Consider the following 24,747-nt stretch of genomic DNA (forward strand, 5'->3'; position numbering starts at 1 on the left):
GTAAAGCTTCATGTAAATTATCAATATTCTCTTAGGTCAGGTCTCTTTTTACACTACCACCTCTTTGCTCACCCGGAGGCTTATACCATTAGTAGATGATGCAGGAGTGACTGTGGTGATTTAAACTCTCGAAAGGGTGTTGAGCTCCAACAAAACTGTCAAGAGTTCATGGGATACGCCTTTGCAGGAAACACGTGTTGTACGCTTGACTAACAATCCATCGCTACTAAAACTTCCACTTGTCTACACGTCCAAGGTTGGGTCACCCACTTATATAACCCCCACTACAGCACCCAGCCAGTCCACAAATCTTCCTTTTTGACCGTCTCACCTTGTATATGTCACATTGCAGTAGTGTTTGAAATTAGAGATTAACTTTGAACTAAATTCATGTCTGCTTGTAAGAGGTTTACACATCCTTGTTTCAAACATAAACCACCAAACTTGCACAAATAACTATATTCCATTCAGTAATTTTAATGTATTCCTTTTGTTGTTCATATTTTCCTTGGTCATTGCTGCCAGGTCACCATATATGTTAACCATCCTCAGTATATTTTTCAAATGCTGTTGGCAGCCCTTTAAGGATATCCATAAACCCTCCCTTGCTCAGTTTTGGAAGGTTCTGCATCCCATTATTTATGTCCAGGTACTTGTGCCCATCCAGGTGAATGTGAGCACCAAACGAAGTAGTACTATTGTTGCTCGTAGAAATGCGTTCCCTACATGTGGGCTAAATGTTCTAGCCATCTGTCCCACAAAGAATTTCTTATTTGCTACACAGCTTATATTGTATGTTATTCAGTGTGTAAACTGAGGAAATTTGTGTGTATCACACTGAAATTTGATGTGGAAGTCATCTTCTGTTTGAAAATCAATCTTAACTTTGGCGCTGTGAAACGTGTTCAGCTACGTTATTTGACATAACACCACTGTAGGGTAAGATATTGTACTCTAGTGTCATCAACGATTCCTCATTATGTATACAGTGTGTCTTTCATTTCTAGTTAGTATGTGTTATTCCTTGCAAATGCATCAAAGTATTTGAAGTTGAAATGTTTCAATAATGTGGTACTCCACAGTCGTTTGCGCTTTCGAAGCACTAAACCCGGGCCGCTGAAACATGTCACTTCAAGGTCATTCCTCAAGCTCTGTAGAGTTCGTAGTAGAACTAACAAACAAGTGAGGAACGGGAGGTACCGTGTCTTCTGAACCAATAACAGCACCGAACAAAAGTTGGTTCTGGCATCAACGCTACCACGTTGCCGGCTTCCGTGTAAACCTTCTATGTTAGTGCGCGAACGCCTGCTGTTGTGTTGTGTTACTGCCTTGACTACAGTTTTAGTTTGTTAAATAATGTCACCAAAACAATGTCGTTCACCAAGCAACAATCCATTGCACTGTGGAGTGCCATTAAATACTCAGGCTTTGGAATTGCTACGGAGGACGCGTGAGTTTTACGAGCAAGACCAAGAATTTGTTTCTGTTCATGGGCATGCGTTGATTCATGCCGATAAAGTTTTACATCATACCATGAAAACTTCAGGACTCAGTGAAAGAACAGTTATAAGGAAAGGTGTGCTACTTCAAGACTTACAAGACAGTGAAGTAAACAGGAAGAAAGCACCTGCAGAAGAAACAGTTTGTTTTTAAGTACTCCGGGCAAGAAAAAAAACCAGCCTTGTCCTGCTACAGATATTGATTCTTTCCAATCCGATGCAATTTATTCGCACATATATGGACATTATAAAAGGAAAGAATACCCCACAATTGCGAAGTTGCTAATTTCATTAAAAGAAAGTGAACTTTTCTCAAGGGGAAAACGCCACTTAAGATGATGTTAAAAAGTACGGGCTTCCATTTCAAAAAAGTAAGATGGACGAAAACTGTTACTTGAAAAAGCTCATGTCGTTGCAGCTCATACCATTTTCTTACACAAAATTGTAGGGAAGGACATACATATGGTTAGACAAAACCTGGGTCAGCGCTGGAGAATCAGTTGAGAAATGCTGGACAGATGATACTCCGAATAGGAGCGGTCATGAGACAACAGGAAGAGGGTCCCGATTAATTGTGACCCATGCAGGATCTTCAAACGGCTTTGTGCCTGAAGGACTTTAGTTTTTTTATCAAAAAAAGACTGGTGACTGTCATGAGGGTATGGACCACCCATGGTTTCTACAGTGGTTTAAAAATTTTTTGCTCCAGTTTAGTGTTCCGACAGTTTTTGTGATGGACAATGCACCGTACCATTCCGTGATTTTAGATAAAACTCCCACCACTAGTGACCGTAAAAAAACTATGGTGCAATGGTTGCAGGCGAGAGACATTGCTGTGGACATGAGCATGACAAAGCTGCTGTTATACTCGCTCGTGAAACAAAATAAGCCTGTGATACCTAACTGTGTCGTAGGTGAAATTGCAAGCAAATAGGGTCACTTGGTAATTAGGCTACCACCTTATCACTGCCAGTTTAATCCAATTGAATTGGTTTGGAGTGAAATCAAGGAGTGCATTAGAAGTAACAAGAAGACTTTTACTATAATAGAACTGGAAAGACTGCTACGTGAAGGTCTTGCTACTGTAGACACTACCTCATGGAGGGAAAAAGTAGACCATGTTGCTAAACTGATAAGAGAAGCACAGACTATAGACGTCATTATAAGTGAAAACCAACAATTAATGATTTCTCTTATTGATGATGATGACAAAGACAAAGGTTTTGGCACCGATTTCGATGATAGTGAAGGAGAACTGGACGGAATTGCGCCATTGACATCGTAACTTGGTGAGTCTAAATGTGTACAGAATTAATATTTTTCTTTCGGCAATCGGGTAAGCTATGCATGTTTTGCTTTAATTCTTTCTATGAGTGTGGTTAGCGTGTTATTTGGTATGCTTAGATTTACATTATTATACGCCATTTTACGTGCAGCTATTACTGTAACGATTTAGAATGACTTCCCGGTTTCATATACTATCAAATGTCGTCATTCTATCCATTGTTAGAATAACGTACTTTGTTGCACTTAACGTATAAATGTTGATTGTAGCTTACATTTACAAAACGTATTTCGGAGTTGTGGGTGTGTGCGGTGGCAGCTATTGCAACCTCGCAATCGCAGTGTAGCCAACCCCACACGAGCTGTCAAGTGACATGTTTCACCAGCCCGGGTATAGGTGGCATATACATTTCTTGTAATAGATGCCTAAGTAATTCCTAATCTGGTCACATTGCAACCCTGCGAAAAAGTGTGTTCTTGCAAAGCGGAAAACCATATTAATTTTGTCTGGTATATTAATTTCTTTGTCAATTTTCGCGTATTCTAGAGGAGTGCTAAATAGTGTACTTTTGGGAAACTCAGAAGTGAGCTTAATACATTGCAGGATAACACGAAGAATTGTTCATAAAGACATCCATTGTAGTTGGTTTATAGAAAATTTCTAATATACTTGTGACAGTGTCTTTGTTGTGCCTATCTGTGACTCAGAAGCTCGGCTATATGGTAAATTTATACTTGCGGTTTTTATTAGTCTGACATCAGTTTACATAGATCAGATTGACTAAGTAAAACATAAGTCTGGTGTTACCTTATTTCATCCCCAAGATTTTCAAGTTAATTGCCCTACTCTTTATAGCAGATTTAGTCTACATGAGTTCCATCAGGACAACTGAAACAAGACAATTCCTGAAACTTCCTGCAGAATCAACTCTGGGCTTCCTTTTCCTATTCTGATACCTGTGCTGATCCCATCTTTCAATTCAGTGCATGTTTTGCAGCAACATAGCATTATTTGTCATAAGTTATTTCTCTCTGAATAGTAGTGATAAGTTCCGAAGTTGGATGAGGATACATGTGATTACGTGATTACAGAAAGAAGAAAGCTATAATATTTTTAGAAAACATTGCAATATCAAGAGTATACATTGTTTTTATGTTGTAGCCATTGCCACCTCAAGATCACAATGGTCCTGGCATATACTACAAGATTTTTTGGCAGTGTGCTCACCATGATATGGAGTTTCAAAGTCTGGGATTGAAAAAAATATGGTAACATAGGAACTGCTGTTGTTAGAATACAACCAGAGTATTATTACACCCAGTTCAATGTTAAAGTGCAGGTTAGTGTCATATTGTTTTTGTTTGTGTGTATGTGTGTGTTCATAAAGATGTCCAGTGTAGTTGGTTTGTAAAAAATTTCAAATTGATACCTGTGGTTTTTACTAGCATGACATCTGTGTGTGTGTGTGTGTGTGTGTGTGTGTGTGTGTGTGTGTGTGTGTGTAACTTCTATTCTGTGTATGCTGTGTGTAGAAATTACCTTTATAATGGAGTGGGAAATAAGTGCAGTTAGTTACTCCTCAGTGTATTTGATTGCCATTTTATTGTACATATATTTTGAGGGAACAGTGTTGGGAGATATGATAGTATGAGGGCAGTGTGAAAAATTCTTGGCCAATCAGTGGAGCCCCTTGTACACCAAAGCGAATATGCCACAGTGAATGAGAATTCTCTGAGGTGTAAACATTAGGCATGCATGAACAAATTCAGTCGTTTTCTGTTCAATTTGCTTGTGTTCACTTGTATTCCACTGATTCCATTCATTTATTGGGCCATCAATTGAAATTCATGTCTCTCCACCTCAGCACAAATAGTACACAAAACTTTTGTGTGGTGTCTTGTCAATGTTTGCCGTTCTTGACAACTTGTTAACAATGGAGTGGTCTGAAACACAGAAGGTAATCATGCTTCTGGGATCCTAGAGATGCACAGCACAAATGCTGGATGAAAAGAAGTATTTATTGGCAGAAAATTGCTGAAACACTCAAAGTAAGCGGGATGATAAATTCATCCTGGGGAGCAAAGTGAATAAGCACAAAATTTGTAATCCTTTTGTTGAAACGAAAAAGTGTAATAAATTGCTGTGAAAATAAATGAAGGTAAATATATCTTTGTTATGCTAAGTAAAATTAAAAATATACAAAAAAACTTCATCATTGTCCTTGCTCATTTTCATGGTAATGGTAATTACATGACTGATTTATTGCTGTTATGTTAGAGATGTTTAATCATAAAAATGGTTTACATGGGACCATGCCATCTGGTCTCTAATAAAATGCATAGAAGATTTTATCAGGTAGTCTGTGACAGATCAACATGTCCATACTGCCAAGCACATTGACGCACTACTTCCAGGATTTGGGGAGGCGCACCAGCCATGTTCTGAATCCACCCGCATATTATTGATGGGGGCTGGTGTGCCAGCCAGTTGGATGTTGTTTTCATACTGTTTCCCACATCTCATTACATGAATATTAATCTAAAAATATATTATTAATTCCAATTTTCTGTTTGCGCCACATGAAACATATTTTTTTTACTCCACAAATCAAAAACTGTGCAACATTTCTGCTTGTACTATATACAGTTATACAAAGATTAAATTAGGAATGAGTAAAAATAAAACTTAGTAATTTAGAACAGAAATTTATGTGTATAAAGGGATAAACTGGTACACTGAAATCATTTTTTTCTGTAGGATAGATGCCTGGAAAGAAAACAGTCTGGGAAATTCAACCCCAGAGGTAACGAAATTGGTATTAATATAGTTTTGGGGATATGGTCTGAAAATTCAAAGTGAATATTGTTTGTTTGACAAAGGCATACACTAAGAAATAATTTTGCAAAATTCATTCCATAGAGGTTTGAAATCAGAATTATTCTTTTTTTTGGTGGGGAGGAAGGTGGGGGGGGGGGGGGGGGGGGGGGGGGTAATGCAGTCTCCCATCTGATTTCACAGGTAAATGCCAACCATCGGATTGGTCCTAGAAACAGAAATTTGATGGAACTTCCTTTATGTGCCATAGGAACCTACTGAGATAATATTTTTCAAAACTCAGCCCCAAATGAGAGTAAATTGCAGATGAAACGTGGGTTAAAAATTTCATTCCCATGGTAGTGCCACATATAATGAATGTGAGAATGCAGATTGCTTTGTGGGGTCTCTTAGCAGAAAATAATTTCCATGGGGATGAAGTTTGTTTGTTCTGCAAAGATAAGATGGGTGGTGGCCAGTCCAGACAAAAAGCATATTTTTAGAATTCCAAAAATTTTTTGTTCTCTTTTAGTTAAATTTTTGTAATTTTGACTGGTAAGAAACAATACTCTAACAGAGGATATTACTGTATCCTGCTACTGCAGAACAACTTTGCAGCAATAAAACAAAAACGAGAGAAAAGGAAAAAATGAAAATAAAACTTCAGTTGCAAAGGAAATGCACCATATACAACAACAAAACACAGTGCTCATACAAGTGTCTGCCAACAGCAAAATGTGTCAAAGGCTTTAGGAAGACTCTGCAGTGCTTCATAACAGAAAATTGACTTCAATGAGCGTGACATCACAACTGTTTACATTAGTTTAATTTGAGCAGTTGCGAGCGGGCCATGTGCATGCACAGTTGAGTCGTGCATGTGTAGTATCTTCTCCAGTTTCTGGCTACAGAAGTGTGACTGTTAGCTGTATAAGCAGCAGCAGTGCTACCCGGAAAAATTTCAGTGGCGCACAGAAGCTGCCATATTCAATAGAGGCAAAATTGGAAAAAGCCTTGTTTCACAAAGCGCCTAGTATCCAGCGCACGTTGGTCTATTAATTACTCACATGATTTTGAAACGCATCCCTGTTGGTTTTTTAACATTTGTGAACATATTCTAAGTTTATGCCTGAATGGATCATAAGTTGATTTTTGAATGCGTGCATAGTGTACTTTGTGTCTGCCGGGGGAATCCCCGTCACATGTAGAAATAAACTTTCCTGCAGACAGAAGGAGCCAGAGGTATATGAGCTGAGCGGAATAAAGCTGAATGGTTGAATGTCAATCGCTGTTTGTTTATGTGATTGACTGGGCCTGCGAATGATCAGCATTGTTATAAATACCAGTGAAAGTCATAGATTTAGACTACCAGAGTGGAAACAAACTACTAACAGGTAAGAAAGATTACGTATTATCTTCTTGGTGTATGCAATAAAATGAAATTTTGATAGAAAATTTTTGGCCAGACTGCTACACTAGTAACGGCCAGTTGTACAGACCTTTGTAGCAGCCGCCTAAGTTCTATTCTGGGAGTAGCGCGGAAAACGCATTGTATGAACAAGTAATAATGCCTAGCCAGAGATAAATGCGGGATAACTAAGCAGTTGATTGTGGCAGGGTTAGTTTTAACACTGACAGGAATAGTTACAGAATTAGTGACAACAAGATTTTTTGTTAAAATGAGGAAGGAGAAGAAACGGGGATATCACACAAATTATGGAAGAATATGACGATTCCAGATTTATATAAAAATAACGTACTACTACTTTTCGATCTCATGCTTGAGAAGCTTGAGCGTATGAATGAAATGTGAAACTATTTCCTAACATAAAGCTTTTTGCTTGTAGTAGGCCTGATAGGCATTTGATATTGTACTTCGTGAAGTATATTCTGTTGTGTTAAAAAAAAAAAGAAGTGACTGTTTGTGCTAAAACAGTCTGTTTATTTGGTGTGTGCTACAATTGCTGCAATATTAGACAGGCCTATTTCGTGTTATCTAGAAGACAGTGACAAAATACATGTAATCAGATCGAAAAACCACACCAGTCTTGGGAACTGTTTGTATAAACAGCTTTTTCAGTATTAGACCCGACATTTTGTTTTTTCATGTGGTAAAGCATTTGATGAGGTAATAGATCGCTTCGCACAAAGGAAAGGACACCATGTAATGCTGTAACAAGATTGGAGAGAAGAAAATGGTAGGACTTAAGGATTGAAGAAATAAGAAATGTGTACTGTCTTGCTTGTTACTTGTTTTTATTGATTTCATGTACCCTATATTTAATTTTATGTTACACAAAAAAGCAAGTTATTAGCTAATAGGCAATAAAGAGTGCGAATCTTCTGAAGAGATGTTGTTCAGCAGGCTACAAAAAATCCCATCCAATATTAATTGCAAAGTAATGACTTTCAATAGAAAAATGCCGTGTGAAGTGGCATGGCACTGCACTTTGGCACACAAAGAGACCAAATAATATGTCTTACATTTCCTCAAACACATGTTTCATATATCAGACTCTTCAGAAAGATGTGCGCTACAAAATGAACATATTTCTGAAAAGTCTATTTTTCTTTTTTTCCTAAATTTTTGTCCAACCCTCAAACACGCAAAACAGGAGTGGACAGGGGGGGGGGGGGGGGGGGAGCTCACCAACTTTTCCAATTTGTGTACATGTGCTACTTATTTCCCCCTCCCCTTGTCCGCGTATACACTCTGTCAGTCTAATCTAAGGGAAGGACCAAAGGAAGCAATCAGCAGAACAGAAGTTTGCTCCTGTGAGGAAACAGAAGGGGTCCTAAGAAGCAAACATTTCACTGCAGAGGCTCTGTATAACAGGAACCTGTTTTTTTTAGAGTTTAAGTTCAAGTTAAACATAGTTGACTTGAGTGTAATTGAAATGTGTTTTTGTTTTTTCCAGTCTGTGAATAAAGTTGGGTATGGACCTGAATGAAAAATAGTGACAATTTACGGTGCAGAAGACATGCCTCAAGTTGCTCCACAGCAAGTATCAGCCAGAGCATTCAATTCCACTGCTTTAAATGTCAGTTGGGTACCTATCAATCAGAGTAGGGAGATGATACGTGGAAAGCTCATTGGACATAGGGTGAGTGTTAAAGATGTCAGGTACTGTAAACGTGTTTGAGTAGACTCAGAATGATTGAACCAACAGCAAAAATCTGTTTTTCCCTGGACATTTGTCATCATAATTCAGGTGGTAACTTCCTGTGAACTGTGAAGAATGTCACATCTAATGCTGAAAGGATTATTACAAAAATTTATTCCATTAACTGCGAGAAATGCTTTGTTACATACCTCTTTCTTATGACTTGCTACCAGCCATGTTATGCATAATGAGCATATGTAAAAGACAGGTGATAATACACTTCCTTCCATGCTTCCTGTTCTTTAAAAAATAGGATCGTACACCTGCACTGCACAATTCAGACAGATTGGACTGAAGGGACAGTCTGGAGATTCAGATTAGCAGTGCATATGAGAGCAAGTAAGATGAAGTCAGATTTTCAGGGAAGGCATCACTAAAGTAAGAGGTGTTGCCTCTACACACTAACCGCACAAAATGTGCAGCAAATGGTATAAAAATTATAATTACTTCAAGCAATGAAATAAAGTGTGTATTTCAAAATAAAACAACAGACTGTGAGGAAAATGTTTTTCGTTTAAGAAATTCAATTAAAAAAATTATGAGAACCTGTTGTATCATAAAATGTTGAAAATTATATTATTAGAATAAGGTTAACTTTTGTATTGATTAGTGTAAATTTGATTGTGCTTCAATACCTGTTGTAATGTAATGTATGTACTTACATGCTGTCATTTTTCAGTTGAAATATTGGAAGGAAAAGAACCGTGAAGAAGATGCTGTTTATTACCTTAGCTGTAGCACTCGGCCTTGGGCAATTGTAGTTGGCCTGGAACCAGACACATATTATTATGTGAAAGTCATGGCTTATAATTCTGCAGGAGAAGGCCCTGAAAGTGAGAGGTTCTTAGGTAATGTTGTGCTATTATCTGTATTGATGTAGATTGCAATTATGTGATACTTTTTTTTTCAGAAGCAGCATGATGATATTTAGTTAGTTAAGGCATTAGTTTGTATATATTTTTCCTGTGGTTTAGCTAATGTGTGCTATCACTTTGTTTATCTCACCAATTGGCAATGAACACACAAAATACAGTTATTATAAAATAATTAGTACATAATTCATTGTGTTTCATTTAAGAGTATATGAGAAGGTGCATGAAATTTTGGTAAGAGAAATAATTGAAAACAAGAAGGTCATGAAGAAAATAGAACAGAAACTTATGTTGCATTAACATCACACACTGTCAGTTAAGATGGCAGATAGTGCAGTAACTAATAACAGAGAGATTACTGTACAACCATTTGACAATTTTTTAAACATATGTAGTTCAGTAGATGAATCAAAGTTATAGACAGTTAATAATAAAAAAATGATGTTCTGAAAGTAATGCCAAGTGAGATGTATAGGGTGATGCAAAATTCACAGCATGACTCCTCACATGCCAGTGACACAAAAATGTCTCTCACAAAATTTCATCTGGCGAGTACATCCGGCAGAAAAAGAACGTTAAGGACACACTGTAACCACAAGTATGGTAACTACCTATTAAGCTCATTTTAGTTGTGCTCTACAGTTGGTGCAGTGCGTAGAGTTTTGGGTTAGCATGCAGGATGTCGATGGTTCGATCCTGGGTTGGAGCATATATTTTTTATTTGGTAAATGTAGTCCAGGTGGTATGGTTTCTGACATCTTAATCGTCAACAGTGTTTGCAATGGGTCCTCTAGAAAACATTTGTGCTTACATACTACGAGGTGCATTCAAGTTCTGAGGCCTCTGATTTTTTTCTAATGAACTACTCACCCGAAATCGATGAAACTGGCGTTGCTTCTTGACATAATCGCTCTGCAGATGTACACATTTTTCATAACACTGATGCCATGATTCCATGGCAGTGGCGAAGTCTTCTTTAGGAGTCTGTTTTGACCACTGGAAAATCGCTGAGGCAATAGCAGCACGGCTGGTGAATGTGCTGCCACGGAGAGTGTCTTTGGTTGTTGGAAAAAGCCAAAAGTCACAAGGAGCCAGGTCAGGTGAGTAGGGAGCATGAGGAATCACTTCAAAGTTGTTATCACGAAGAAACTGTTAAGTAACGTTAGCTCAATGTGCGGGTGCGTTGTTTTGGTGAAACAGCACACGCACAGCCCTTTCTGGACGTTTTTGTTGCAGTGCAGGAAGGAATTTGTTCATCAAAACATTTTCGTAGGATGCATCTGTTACCGTACTGCCCTTTGGAATGAAATGGGTAAGGATTATGCCCTCGCTGTCCCAGAACATGGACACCATCATTTTTTCAGCACTGGCGGTTACTCGAAATTTTTGTGGTGGCGGTGAATCTGTGTGCTTCCATTGAGCTGACTGGCGCTTTGTTTCTGGATTAAAAAATGGCATCCACATCTCATTCATTGTCACAACCGATGAAAAGAAAGTCCCATTCATGCTGTCGTTGCGCGTCAACATTGCTTGGCAACATGGCACACAGGCAGCCATGTGGTCGTCCATCAGCATTCGTAGCACCCACCTGGATGACACTTTTCGCATTTTCAGGTCATCATGCAGGACTATGTGCACAAAATCCACAGAAATTTCAACTCTGGAGGCGATCTGTTCAACAGTCATTCAACGATCTCCCAAAACAATTCTCTCCACTTTCTCGATCATGTGGTCAGGCCGGCTTGTGCGAGCCCGAGGTTGTTTCGGTTTGTTGTCACACAATGTTCTGCCATCGTTAAACTGTCGCACCCATGAACGCACTTTCGACACATCCATAACTCCATCACCACATGTCTCCTTCAACTGTCGATGAATTTCAGTTGGTTTCACACCATGCAGAAAACGAATAATTGAATGCTGTTCAAGTAAGGAAAACGTCGCCATTTTAAGTATTTAAAACAGTTCTCATTCTCGCCACTGGCGGAAAAATTCCATCTGCCGTATGGTGCTGATATCTCTGGGACATATTGACAATGAACATGGCCTCATTTTAAAACAATGCACATGTTTCTATCTCTTTCCAGCCCGGAGAAAAAAAATCAGTGGTCTTAGAACTTGAATGCACCTTGTACAATCATAGATATGGAAGACTGGTCAAATTTGAATGAAGCTCTTTCCACAACATGGGTGTGAGTTTATTCACATCACTTCATCTACTATATGCGAAACTTGTTTTCTTTGTACTCTCCTCCAGTGGTCCCATAGATTAGTACCAACTATTATTCTTGCCTCGTTCAGGTACATTACATTTCGTTAGGGTCCTAGGTTACCAGTAGGACTAGCAACATGTTTTGCAAATAGTGTCCAAACTCTGTTACCATTTGTATGTGTTATCACAGTGGTTCCACTAATTATGCCTTTTGACATTGAGTCTGGTAACAACATGTTGTTCAGTACATTTCTCAATGCATTATTATTATTATTATTATTATTATTATTATTATTATTATTATTACTCCATCAATGGGATTGTGGAAACATCACGTCCATTACCATTAGGGAAACAGTGTAATTCGAAACTGAACATTTCACAATTAGCAGTGTAGGGATGAATCTTACAGAACAATATCTGTCGAAGGGGCTAATGCCGTTAGATGGAACAACATGCAAGACTGACGGCTGTTTATACCGTATGCGCTGTCCACCAGACAGGGACTAGTTCCGAGTGAAGTAACATGCCCATGACAAATTGCAATGTACGTGCGTACACGTATAGAATTTTATCATTGTAAACCTGTTGACCAGTGTGACAGACATGTGGCATACACAAACGATGAATTTGTGGGTATTCTTCTGGTCCTTCGTGCATCTGATAACTGGGCTGGTGTTTCCACTCATGAGTAAGCTGCTAGATATCTTCGTTGATGCCATCCAGATAAAAATTTGTTTCATTGTCTGGATCCGTGCCTTCAGGTGTCAGGTTCTCTCCTTCTACCATCGTGTGACAAAGGTCATCCATGGACTTGCCATACTCCAGCTACTGAGGAAGCTATTCTGGAGGTCATACACCAAGAACCTCAGCGAAGTACACGTAGTACAGCAAGGCAGCTGCGTGTCTCGCAATGCACCCGTCGTTAACATGCTGCACTGGCATGGACTGCGCCCCTCTCATTATGCTTTCACGCAACACCTCCATTCTGCAGATTGCCATCAGCGGATGATTCCAATAACAACAGGAAGCCAACCATGACTTTGTGAATACCATAATACAGTCAGCTGAAGCAGCATTCATTCATGCGGGTCTCTTCCATATGCACAGTGCCCACCATTGGCGTGAGGTTAACCTGCACGTCACCCACGAATGTGGATATCAAGTTCGATTCGGCATCAACATCTGGGCCAGAATATTGGGCGAAAGGTGTTTGGGCCCCTGAATGTTCCTGACTGGTTGACTGCACAAAGATATCATGCATTCATCTCAAACCATCTGTCTGATGCCCTGGAAAATGTTGCACTACATGTTCGGCAGAGGATATGGTTCCAACATGATGATGTACCTCCAACTCTGGAATTAACGTGCTACAGTATTTGGACAGAACCAGCATAACTAAGATGTGTTGACACAGGTAGTTACCATACATGTGGTTACAGTGTTGGCATATTGCCACTCTTTAATGTCCTTTTTCTGCCGGATGTAGTCGCTGGACGAAATTTTGTGTGAGGCATGTTTTTATCGTTGGCGTGTGAGGACTCGCGCTGCGAAGCCCAAGTGTGCGAATTTTGCTTCACCCTGTATAAAGCCATTTGAGGTATGGTGAAAGTAAAGGCACATGTTTCAGAATAATTGGCAATGCTAGGGTCAAGGTTATATTTGTATGCACTGTAAATGTTCATTGCACATTTTTTATATCTTCAGAAATGCCATTTTCGACTTTGTTATGATGATTTGAAAACTGTTCTCAGCCCGAAACTAGTCATGAATGAATAAAAAAGTAAAAATTTGAAACTAGAATGGTTTTTCGTTCTACAAAAGGAACTTCCAATATTATTTACCAACTCTCTGTATGAGATCAGCAACCAAAAGAAAAAACTGTTTCTAGAAGTGGATATAACCCAACAGTCAATTTGCAAGTCATGAACAAAATTATAGAATGTAGCAATGAGTGTAGATTAGTGCTCTGTCTGTGATTTGTAGGTTTTGAGAAAGCTGTGGACTCAGTATCAACAGAATTTGCATTAAGAGCCCTATATAACCAAGGTATTGATTAAGTATGTATTAGTTTGAGGAAGAATACGTACACTAATGGTACAGCTTCAGTTAGACTTCATCAGTGTAATAGAAAATTTGAAAGTGAAACAAGACTCATGTAAGCAGATGCCACATCATTAAAAGTATTCTCTGCAGCTCTAAAGGAAGCTTTCACATCTTTATAAATGAAAAACACGTTGGATTACCTGTTTGCCTCTAGTGCACAAAAACTTCAATATTGTAAGAACTTAATAAAGTAAGTTTGAAAGTTCACAGAGGAAGAAGACTGCTCTGCAGTTCCTTCTCTAAATCCTCGCACAAACAAAAAATTGGCTGACATCTAAATAAGTGTCCAAGGAATAGAAAAGCAACTGAAATCACTCAACAGAGGAAAGTCCACTGGACCTGACGGGATACCAGTTCGATTCTACACAGAGTACGCGAAAGAGCTTGCCCCCCTTCTAACAGCCGTGTACCGCAAGTCTCTAGAGGAACGGAAGGTTCCAAATGATTGGAAAAGAGCACAGGTAGTTCCAGTTTTCAAGAAGGGTCATCGAGCATATGCACAAAACTATAGACCTATATCTCTGGCATCGATCTGTTGTAGAATTTTATAACATGTTATTTGCTCGCGTACCATGTCATTTCTGGAAACCCAGAATCTACTCTGTAGGAATCAACATGGATTCCGGAAACAGCTATCGTGTGAGACCCAACTCGCTTTATTTGTTCATGAGACCCAGAAAATATTAGATATAGGCTGACAGGTAGATGCCATTTTCCTTGACTTCCGGAAGGCGTTCGATACAGTTCCGCACAAGCAGTTCAGACCAGCTGTGTGGCTGGATTGAAGAGTTTTCAGCAAACAGAACACAGCATGTTGTTCTCAATGGGGAGACGTCTACAGACATTAAAGTAACCTCTGGATTGCCACAGGGGAGTGTTATGGGACCATTGCTTTTCACAATATATATAAATGACCTAGTAGATAGTGTCCAAAGTTCCATGTGGCTTTTCACGGATGATGCTGTAGTATACATAGAAGTTACAGCATTAGAAAATTGCAGCAAAATTCAGGAAGATCTGCAGCGGATATGCACTTGGTGCAGGGAGTGGCAACTGACCCTTAACGTAGACAAATGTAAGGTATTGCGAATACATAGAAAGATGGATCCTTTATTGTATTATTATATGATAGCGGAACAAACACTGGTAGCAGTTAATTCTGCAAAATATCTGGGAGTATGCGTGCGGAACGATTTGAAGTGGAATGATCATATAAAATTAATTGTTGGTAAGGCGGGTGCCAGGTTGAGATTCATTGAGAGAGTCCTTAGAAAATGTAGTCCATCAACAAAGGAAGTGGCTTAAAAAACACTCGTTCAACCTATACTTGAGTATTGCTCATCAGTGTGGGATCCGTACCAGGTCAGGTTGACAGAGGAGATAGAGAAGATCCAAAGAAGAGCAGCACGTTTTGTCACAGGGTTATTTGGTAAGCGTGATAGCATTACGGAGATGTTTAGCAAATTCAAGTGGCAGACTCTGCAAGAGAGGTGCTCTGCATCGTGGTGTAGCTTGCTGTCCAGGTTTCGAGAGGGTGCGTTTCTGGATGAGGTATCGAATATATTGCTTCCCCCTACTTATACCTCCTGAGGAGATCGCGAATGTAAAATTAGAGAGATTAGAGCACGCACGGAGGCTTTCCGGCAGTCGCGCTTCTCGTGAACCATACGCGACTGGAACAGGAAAGGGAGGTAATGACAGTGGCATGTAAAATGCCCTCCGCCACACACTGTTGGGTTGCCTGCGGAGAAAAATGTAGATGTAGATGTAGAATAAGATGTAAAGAACGTGTAGCCAACAATTCAGAAAGAAGACAGAAAACATTAACAATCAGGTCATAGAACCAGTGGATGAGATTTCGTATTTAGGGAAGTTGCGAAAATAAACAAAGCATCATATTTCATTTATGGATATGATGATCAATATATGTACAGGTCATCACTTTGGTGAAATCTGTCCCCCCACCCCCACCCTCCCCCAGCCACTGCCAACCCTCTTATGTTTCTTGATGTACCCATGATATTGCAACTCACAATGACTGCTTTCTGTAGGAAGTATACTGATGAAATGACTGTATTATTATCAGTTATGTGTTTTGTATAATTTCTGTGTCATGTACTGCTTTAGATTGCAATGACAGCAATTAGTATTTAATTTTCCACTGTTAACAGAATGATTTGTTGTGTCTGTGACAGTCATGTTGTAGTAATTTTATTGTTGCTTTTCATAATGGTTTTGTACACCCTAGCTCTGAAGTTACCTTCATGCAATAAAGAGTAGCATATTCAAACGAATAAGAAATTAATAAATTATTTACAATTTCTGACATTTAATTTCAGAGCGAACATACAGGAAAGCTCCTCAAAAGCCTCCATCGACAGTGCAAGTATTTGGTGTGAACCCTACAACTGTCAAGGTACTGTGGTGATATGCTGCCTCATCAGCAGAGGAAGAACCAGTCATTGGTTTTAAGTTATATATTAAAAGATTGTTTGATGTGTAGTTGGTTGTGATGTTAGTGTAACAAATACAGTAGTGTACACAAATTCTTGGAAAATCCACAAATACAGTTATTCTAAGTAGCATTGGCGAGCTCTGTACTAGGTTAAAAAACATAAGTTGTTTTAAAAAGACACATGAAAAGTATAGGTCATTTACTTCTCAGTCTGTCCTTCCATTGTTTTCAAACAAAAGTTAGCTCAGTGCTTACTATCTTTGAACTCAGACTCTGATTCCTTCCCCTTTGTATTTGTCTCCCCTCAGCCTAACAACTGCTGGGTCCATCTCAAACTCAGGTCTGAGTGACTCTCCCCTCCTTCACAACATTCCAAAATCTATCCCATTTTCCTCCCTGGGGAAGGAGCTTGCAGTTCCATAACCTAAGAATAGTTTTTGTTTTTTTTTCTACTTTTAATGTGTGTATTACAAATGTAGAAATTGTCATACAATACTGCCCGATGACATTATGAGGTTAGTAGCATTTAAATCAAAATAAATAAAACTCTAATAGCCAATATTTGTGAGGCACATGTTTGATTATTTTTCATAATAATTAAGGGCCTACCACATTCATGTTGGTGGTGGTGCCTTTTAAGAAACTACTTGATCATCTTTGATGTAATCATAATGGATTTTACCACTATTTATTCATACTGGTTATCAAAGACATGAATTTAATACATGGTACAGTAGAATGTAGTATCCAGAAATCTGAATGAGTGTACAGACAGAAGTTTAACAGACATCATTCTGATTAGAAGAAATTTATGGCCACAGATAGAAACATTTGAGAAACTGGCTTAAAGCTACACAAAGTTGGCCAGTCATCAAGAAAGAATTGGTTACTCTTTAGAATTTGAGAAGTGATGTCATGTGGAAAATAGTAGAGAATTGATTAATGAGCACTTGTCAAGTTGCCCATGAAGTGCTCACTGAAGAACACAATTTGTAGAGCACTGTGAAACAGCAAAAGCAGCATTTGCAAGCAATGAGGCCCTGTGATTTTGAACCTATGGCTCAATTCAGTCAGTGGATATCCAGCTCATTTATGCAGTGCCGAACTTCTTGGTGTTTATACTTTTCATGAATGAGGTCTCTAATAATTGTGATGGTATTTAAGCTGCAACAATAACCATGTTTGAAATAATGAAAATCCATACACCACATTTCTGCCTGATCACTAGCAATGATTCCCACACAGTTTATGGACTGGAAATGTACAAGATGAACTAATTGAACGTCATTATCTGCCACCTTGTTTTAATGGTGCTTGTTACTTGATATTAATATGAAATGTGCTGCCATAGTTTTTGGAGACTGTATCTCTTGTCCATCATAAGATGCAATTTTGTCACAGCAGTCTACCATCCTATTTCAACATTAAGGTTTGTGAATATCTGAGCAACAGATGTCATTGTGAAGTCCTGCCCTGTGGCCAGCGTGATCACTGCTATCTAGATATAGCCTTGATACCGACTTCTCTGAATTGTGTAGGTGGTAGTTGTCCATACATCATGTACTTCTGGCCTCAATCTCAGCTAGCCCCTGTCCAGTATCTATCTCCACACCTATTCCCACATCCCTCACTCCACTCATTTCACACTGCCACCATCCTCTCTAGCTAGATATCTAGATACCTATGGGAATACATGGAAGTCATTGGTGCATGAAATCTCAGTAGAAACTGAGTCTCATTGTACAAATTGCAACAGGCATATTTGAGATAGTGATAATTTTATGCGTCATAGTAATGCACACATCAGTGCTGATGATTATCTCTTTTAACAATTGCTTTGAGCTTAAACTACTGCTATGAGATGAATGTTGTTTTTGTCAATAAAAAAATAAATATTCATTGACAAAGTATTCAGTTTAGATTCCTCTAAAATATATAGCCCAGTTGCTTTGGATACCACATATAGAGCACAGCTACACCAAATCGTAAGCCATCCAATTTATTCTGTATCTCTGTGTTGTTGTGTTATACACCAATGCGGTAAACAGAGAATTAAGACCACCTCATTGGCAAGTTAATAGTCTCAGACACATGCGCCTCCCCCCCCCCCCCCCTCAGACACACACACACACACACACACACACACACACATATATATATATATATACAGAAATGTCTACAATGTAGCAGCACTTGGCATGAGGGGCTGTGGAGAGGAAGAGGCAGCAAACAGATGCAATAGTAATATAGCGCCAGTACACTCACTCTAGCAGCTGAAGCAGGAGGAGATGCTTGTGGCACACAGTGACCTGGAGGAATGGACTGGGAGGGGGAAAATGAACACAGGAAGAGGGAGACTGCAGAGAGGACGGTTGCAGTGTAAAATGAGTGAAAAGAGGGGCATGGGAACAGCGTTGGAGGTGGATATGGCAGAGGGGCTAGCTGAGATTGACACCAGGAGTACATCTACTTCCATATACATATTTAAGAGAAGTTGGTATCAGCACTGTATCTAGATAGCATAGGTTTTGAAGCAGCCAGTGAAGTCGAGCATGCCGTGCACGACCGTGTATTCCACTACTAAGTCGTCAACATGACTCATTGCCACAGTTTGGCAATGCTCATTAATCTGGCTGGACAGTTGGCTGGTGGCCCACGTAAAAGACTGTGCAAAAGTTACAGCACCCTTCCCTCCAAGCCTCCATACCACCCCAATTTCCCCCACCCACTCCCCCAGACAGGACTCATCACTCCAGTTGAGCTGGAACACTGGTACAATGAGTGTTGTAGGTACTTGTAGCTATAAATTGATGTAACTGTAGTTTTTAATTAAAAGTCTAACATAATATGCAAACAATATGTCCCCTGTTGCTGACTGTAATACATTTTAATGCTTGCATTAATAATAATAATAATAATAATAATAATAATAATAATAATAATGGCCCTAATATAGTGCTTTCACACACTCCATAATTAAATTTCTATACACTGAAAATATTCTCTCTTCAAGGCTTACACTGTGGGATTTAACATGACCCCACTAAACATGCTCTGTCTTATATGAGGTTGTCCACATCCGTGAGTACAATTGCATATACATTGCAGTGACATCATATATATGTTTTGCTTAGAGGGGATTGAGCCAGTGGATTGACTGAGGTAGACAGGCTGTGATGGCATGGGCCTCCAAGATTGGACAGTTTATTGCAGAATTTTCTTCCGTACAGGTCCACTGAAACAAATGTTATTATGAAGTATAAATGTTAAATAAGAGCCCCTCATTCCTGCCATAGCCCCAAAGTTGTTTTGTTTTGTGACAGTGTTTGCATTTCTTCATCCCCAATATCATCATCATCATCTTCAATTATCTTCATCATTCTGCTTTACTTCAGCTTTGTAGATTTCTTCAACATCTCAGATGCATGCAGTGATGGCAGCATCATCACAAGCCACAAATTCATCAAAACTGATGGGTAAATTGTTAGATACCTGCACCCAATTGTGCATTCCACTACTGCTTTGTCGCCGTCTTTGTCGTGAGTGCTCATTTCATTAAAGCCAGCCTTATGAAAGCAATTTGACATACTTTCCTTAGTTACCATTTTCCAAGCTCCTGTGAGCATATGTATTGCTTGCAGTATGTTCAATTTAAGCACTTCATTCCTATCAATAAGCAAGTGCTTTCAGGACAAGAGCTTTCCAATACTTGGTTTTCAGGCTATGAATAATCCCTTAGATCCATGGGCTGGAGTCTGCTAGTGCAATTTGCAGGAAATAAATGCACTTTCCCATTCTGCAGAAATCCTAAGTCTGTTGGATGAGCAGGACACTTGTCCATAAAGAGAACAACCTTCCTGTTTTTAGCACCCATTCGTGCATCAAAAGCTTGCAAGAACTTTTTGAGCAAGTCCACAGTCATCCAAGCACTTTTGTTGCTATAATACTTAGATGGCAGCGTAGCACTGTTCTTAAAGCAACGTGGTTTGTGGAACTTTCCAGTTACTGTGGGATCCAGCTTGTCGCTGCCATCTGCATTGTTGCATAAGAGAACAGTAATTCTCTGCTTGCTCATTCTTCCTCCATGGAGTGCTTCTCCTTTAACACTTAAGGTTTTAGAGGGCATGAGTTGATGAAACAGGCCTGTTTCATCCACATTGTACACATCCCGAGATATGAAATCTTCCAAGAGGGGCGGCAGCACCTCTTCTTTCCGGTGTTCAACACTTTCATCACTAACTGCAGTACTCGCTCCACATACTGCCCTGCAAGTTATCCCATAGCGTTTTTTGAACGTATCCAGCCAACCATTCGAAGCTTTGAATTCTGTTAGCCCAAGTTTCCCTGATATTGTACATGCTTTCATTTTTATCAGTGCCCCATCGATTGGTAAATTTTCAGCCTGTGCTCTCTTGAACCACTCCATTAGCTTCGATTCCATTTCTTTGTACATTGACTTTTTAACATTTTTTCCTCTGCTTTGCTTTTAAACTGCACTGTGTTTCTCGATCCAGAATGTTCTCCTTATTCTTCAATATTCCTGAGAATGAAAACTGTGCAAGTCCCAGGCATAGAGCCATTTCACTTACGGGCACATTTGCGTTTCTCTCCACTTCCCGAATCTAGTTCACTGTATCCGTGACAGATAGAGTTTTTCTTTTTGTTGCCATAGTCAATTTCACTACAACAATGAATGTGGGTGAGCAAACTGATATACAGCTGGATTCTCCACGCAGTACACAGTAATACACGAACTGATGAAAACTTGCATAAACTGACGCTATACTGTAATGCTGCTATGAATGTACAGACTCAGACAGAGGTCGGCCATGTGCAAGCATGCAAAGTGGCGCAAGTGTTAGCACACTGTACATAGTTAGTCTTCGGATAAGTTCGAGCTTGCTCGTGCATGTAGCGAGTAACCGATATGGAAGATGATCGACCGTATCCAATATAAATGCTGGAGTTCATAGGTTCTTAAAGCCCATATTACACGATGCTTGCATTTGGAGGCAAAGCCTATGGAAGTTCCGAAAAATCCCACTAGTAGCCACAGCAAGTACTATAGTTACCGTATTTACCCGATTGCAAGTCGACCTCGAATGCAAACTGCACCCCAGAAATGAGACTCAGAGAAGAAAAAATAAATAAAAAATAAAAATTAAATAAATAAAATAAAATAAATTTTACCGTGATTTCAAGCCAGACTTACAAGTGAAAGATATGGCTCATCATATGATGGAAATAGTATCAAGTGGCCCTACCTCTCAGGGATTTGGGACACTTACAATTACAATTACATTGCAAAATACTGACAACAGTGAAAATTCACGATATCTATCAAAATATAGTATTCCTGATCTACACACACATGAGCTGTGAGCATTGATGTCACAGGCATGCTCGCTGCACTGCATACCGGAGCACAGTCATGATTTTTCATGTTTTATTATGAACGCTAGCGATTCCTTGTTGCTACCTTCGTACAAAGCATCATCCTCTCTGCCATCAAGCATGTTAGAAATACAGTATTTTTTAAATGCCAGACGAACAGTTTCACTTGGGAGACATTTCCAAGATTGACTAATGCACACACACACTTGAGACATCTTGCACATTTAACATGTCCTGTAGGTGTTAATTGCCTATTTTCTTTCATTAGGCATCGTGTATACATATTTTTCTGCTTGACCATGAAAAGTTTGTTTAAACATCTAATGGATGCAGAATGGAAGTCATCCATTCTGGAATTACAACCAAGTCCGTTTATCGCCCCCCCTCCCCCCCACAGCTGGTGTACAATGATCTGCATACAAATCTAACACAAGCATAAGTGGCAAACCTAACAAAGTACCAGGACGACATTGCCAGAGGGGTCTGATCCATTCTAAAACCGTGTCCTCCGTGAACCAGTTAATTTCGTTAGCACATACAATAACATCTTTAGGAAACATTTTGGACTTCAGTAAAGTCTTCCATGTGAAATGAATGGTGGTTGTTTATGGCCATCGGCTGTACAAGCTAGCATGTATTTCCAGTGCGCAGTTTGATAATGTAGCACTGAAATGGGACGAGTTTTTTTCCCCATAATTTTCAGGCCCAATTGCAGCTCCCTTTAAAATCCTGGATTTTCTGATATGCTTTTACTTGAATTATTTCTGCTTCCTCACAAAATCGTTCACTACGACTTCCAACTCATTGTGGCAGCCATGTTTTGGTCCAGAAAATTCTGCTCTGTTGCTGGAACAAGCTGAAAGTTATTAGTTTTGCTGTCTCCTTGTCTTACTGAAGTTCAAAAGCAAACTGAAACAAACATTTTTGCGAGCACTGCTCTCATTAGCTGGAGTTGTTGAAATTTAAAGCCACGCTTGTCAAGTTTCTTCAAAACGTCCGTTTTGATGGTATGTATGTAAAGAGATTTTTTTAAATTGCTATGAATGTTTGAAGAATTGCTAAATTCACACATGATAAAAAATACCTTAACATTAATTACTCAAAACTAACACAATGGCTTCTGTGGTGGCTTCTAGTAGCAAAAAGCAGCAATAAAGGCCACAAGCACTTACGGCAGCAACTAGTGGCATTTTTCGGAACCTCTTAGGCTTTACACCCGAATGTAAACTGCAGGTCATTTTTTGGATTCCAAAGACCGGAAAAAAAGCGTGGCTTGCATTCGCGCCGCAAAAGCCACTATTGTATTGTTTTCAATATTTAATATTCCTAACGCTAAATGCGGGTTTTGCTGTAATGCCAATTACATTAAATTGAATATAAAATTGCATTACACATATGAAATAATTTTCTTCCATTAAATGCGGGTCTACGCAAAATCGGGGTTATACTGTAAAGTGTACTTAAGAAACAAATTGTCAGGCAGCCTGGTCAGCTATTGTTTGGGACTTCTGGTATGGCTCCAGTATGGGGCTTGATGACAGAAAAATTCATCTGAAAGTGGTAACTGTGTAGAAGCAACTGATCAAAAGAATATGTGCATAGTGGATCAGTGTCAAAATGAACACACACTTACAAAAGCAGTTCAGCTGATTTATTGTGTACCATATGGTGGTTGAAATTTGGAAAAAGAACCTATTCTGAATCAGGACAACACTCCAATTGTGTGCAAACCAGAGAGAGTGATCTACATCATGTTACTGAGAATATATTGGCACCTTTTGCTGGACAAGTGTGCTCAAAGCATCATCTTGAACCCCTTCGAACATCTTTGAAATGATTTTATTTTATTTAATAAAGTTGGTAATCTTCCTGTCAAGAATGTTTCCAGTTCATTAAAAAAGTTATGTACTGATCACAGCTGTATATAAACTTGCAAATCAGGTACGACATCCTTTTTATGGAATTGTTTTACTTTTTCTAAGTAGTCTTGGTTATTCTTCTCTTTGTGGGACATAACAAATAAGTGTAACAACTACTGTTACTGTATGCATATATTATCTTCACACTAACTGGTAAATTTAAAGCTGACAGTAAAACATAACTGTTGTTCTCTTATTAAATATGATGTTTCTACTCTCATATATTGTTTGTTTGTGGGAAATTATTATACTCAGAATATATTGTTGTAATGAAATCAAAGATACCAATATCTATAAATATACTGGGTGGTTTTAATTAACATTTTAGTTACAAAACAATGTAAAAAAAAAAAAAGAACCACTGGTCAGAATGGCATCACATTTGAACAGAATATTATTAAAGAAAGGGGGGGGGCAGAATATTATGGGGGGAAAATTAAGAAATATTTTCCCAATACATGGCACTCTAAGAATCATAATTTAAATGTGTTTGGCTAGATGAATCACATTACAAATGCTGTGGTGTGAGTTACACATTAAAACAACTGTAGTGTGCAGTATGCAGAACCACACAAATCTGGCATTCAGCAGTTGCAGCACTGTTAGTCAGGTAAGCCCACCCACCACGGCAGTACCACACTGGATGGGAAGAATCTGGCTTTTACTGTCCTGAGGCCAAAAATGATCTACAAAGCAAGAATGGCAACAGTTTTTAATTTCCTTTGGCCAAAAACTATGAAAAAAAACAATAATGACCTCAATTTTTAAGTGTCCTGAGGTAAAAAAAAAAAACAAATAAAAAGCAGCAATGAAATTGGTTTTTAATTGTAGTGAGACTGGCATGAGATGTGTTCAGTATTCTGTCCATCATTTTCTGCAGAAAGTTGAAACTGAGAAAGAGCGTGTTTCGCAACAGAGCAGAGTTTCACAGGGGTCATGTTCAGGATGTGTTGCACAATGCACACCTTCAATTCAGCTATGGTTTTAATTGGAGCTCTGAACACAGCATCTTTCAGATAACTCCACAGCTAGA

General features: G+C 39.0%; 1 protein-coding gene across 1 annotated transcript in view; it reads left to right on the forward strand.

Annotated features, from left to right (window-relative positions):
• LOC126297971 (contactin-like) overlaps positions 1 to 24,747 on the forward strand; it is an 83,688-nt gene that overhangs the window by 20,156 nt on the left and 38,785 nt on the right. Inside the window, exons 4-5 of the mRNA XM_049989287.1 lie at positions 9,439 to 9,607; positions 16,286 to 16,362. Of these exons, the coding sequence (XP_049845244.1) occupies positions 9,439 to 9,607; positions 16,286 to 16,362 (246 nt within the window). The remainder of the gene's footprint in view (positions 1 to 9,438; positions 9,608 to 16,285; positions 16,363 to 24,747) is intronic.

This window comes from Schistocerca gregaria, chromosome X (assembly GCF_023897955.1).
Source record: "Schistocerca gregaria isolate iqSchGreg1 chromosome X, iqSchGreg1.2, whole genome shotgun sequence".
Classification (NCBI taxonomy): domain Eukaryota; kingdom Metazoa; phylum Arthropoda; class Insecta; order Orthoptera; family Acrididae; genus Schistocerca; species Schistocerca gregaria.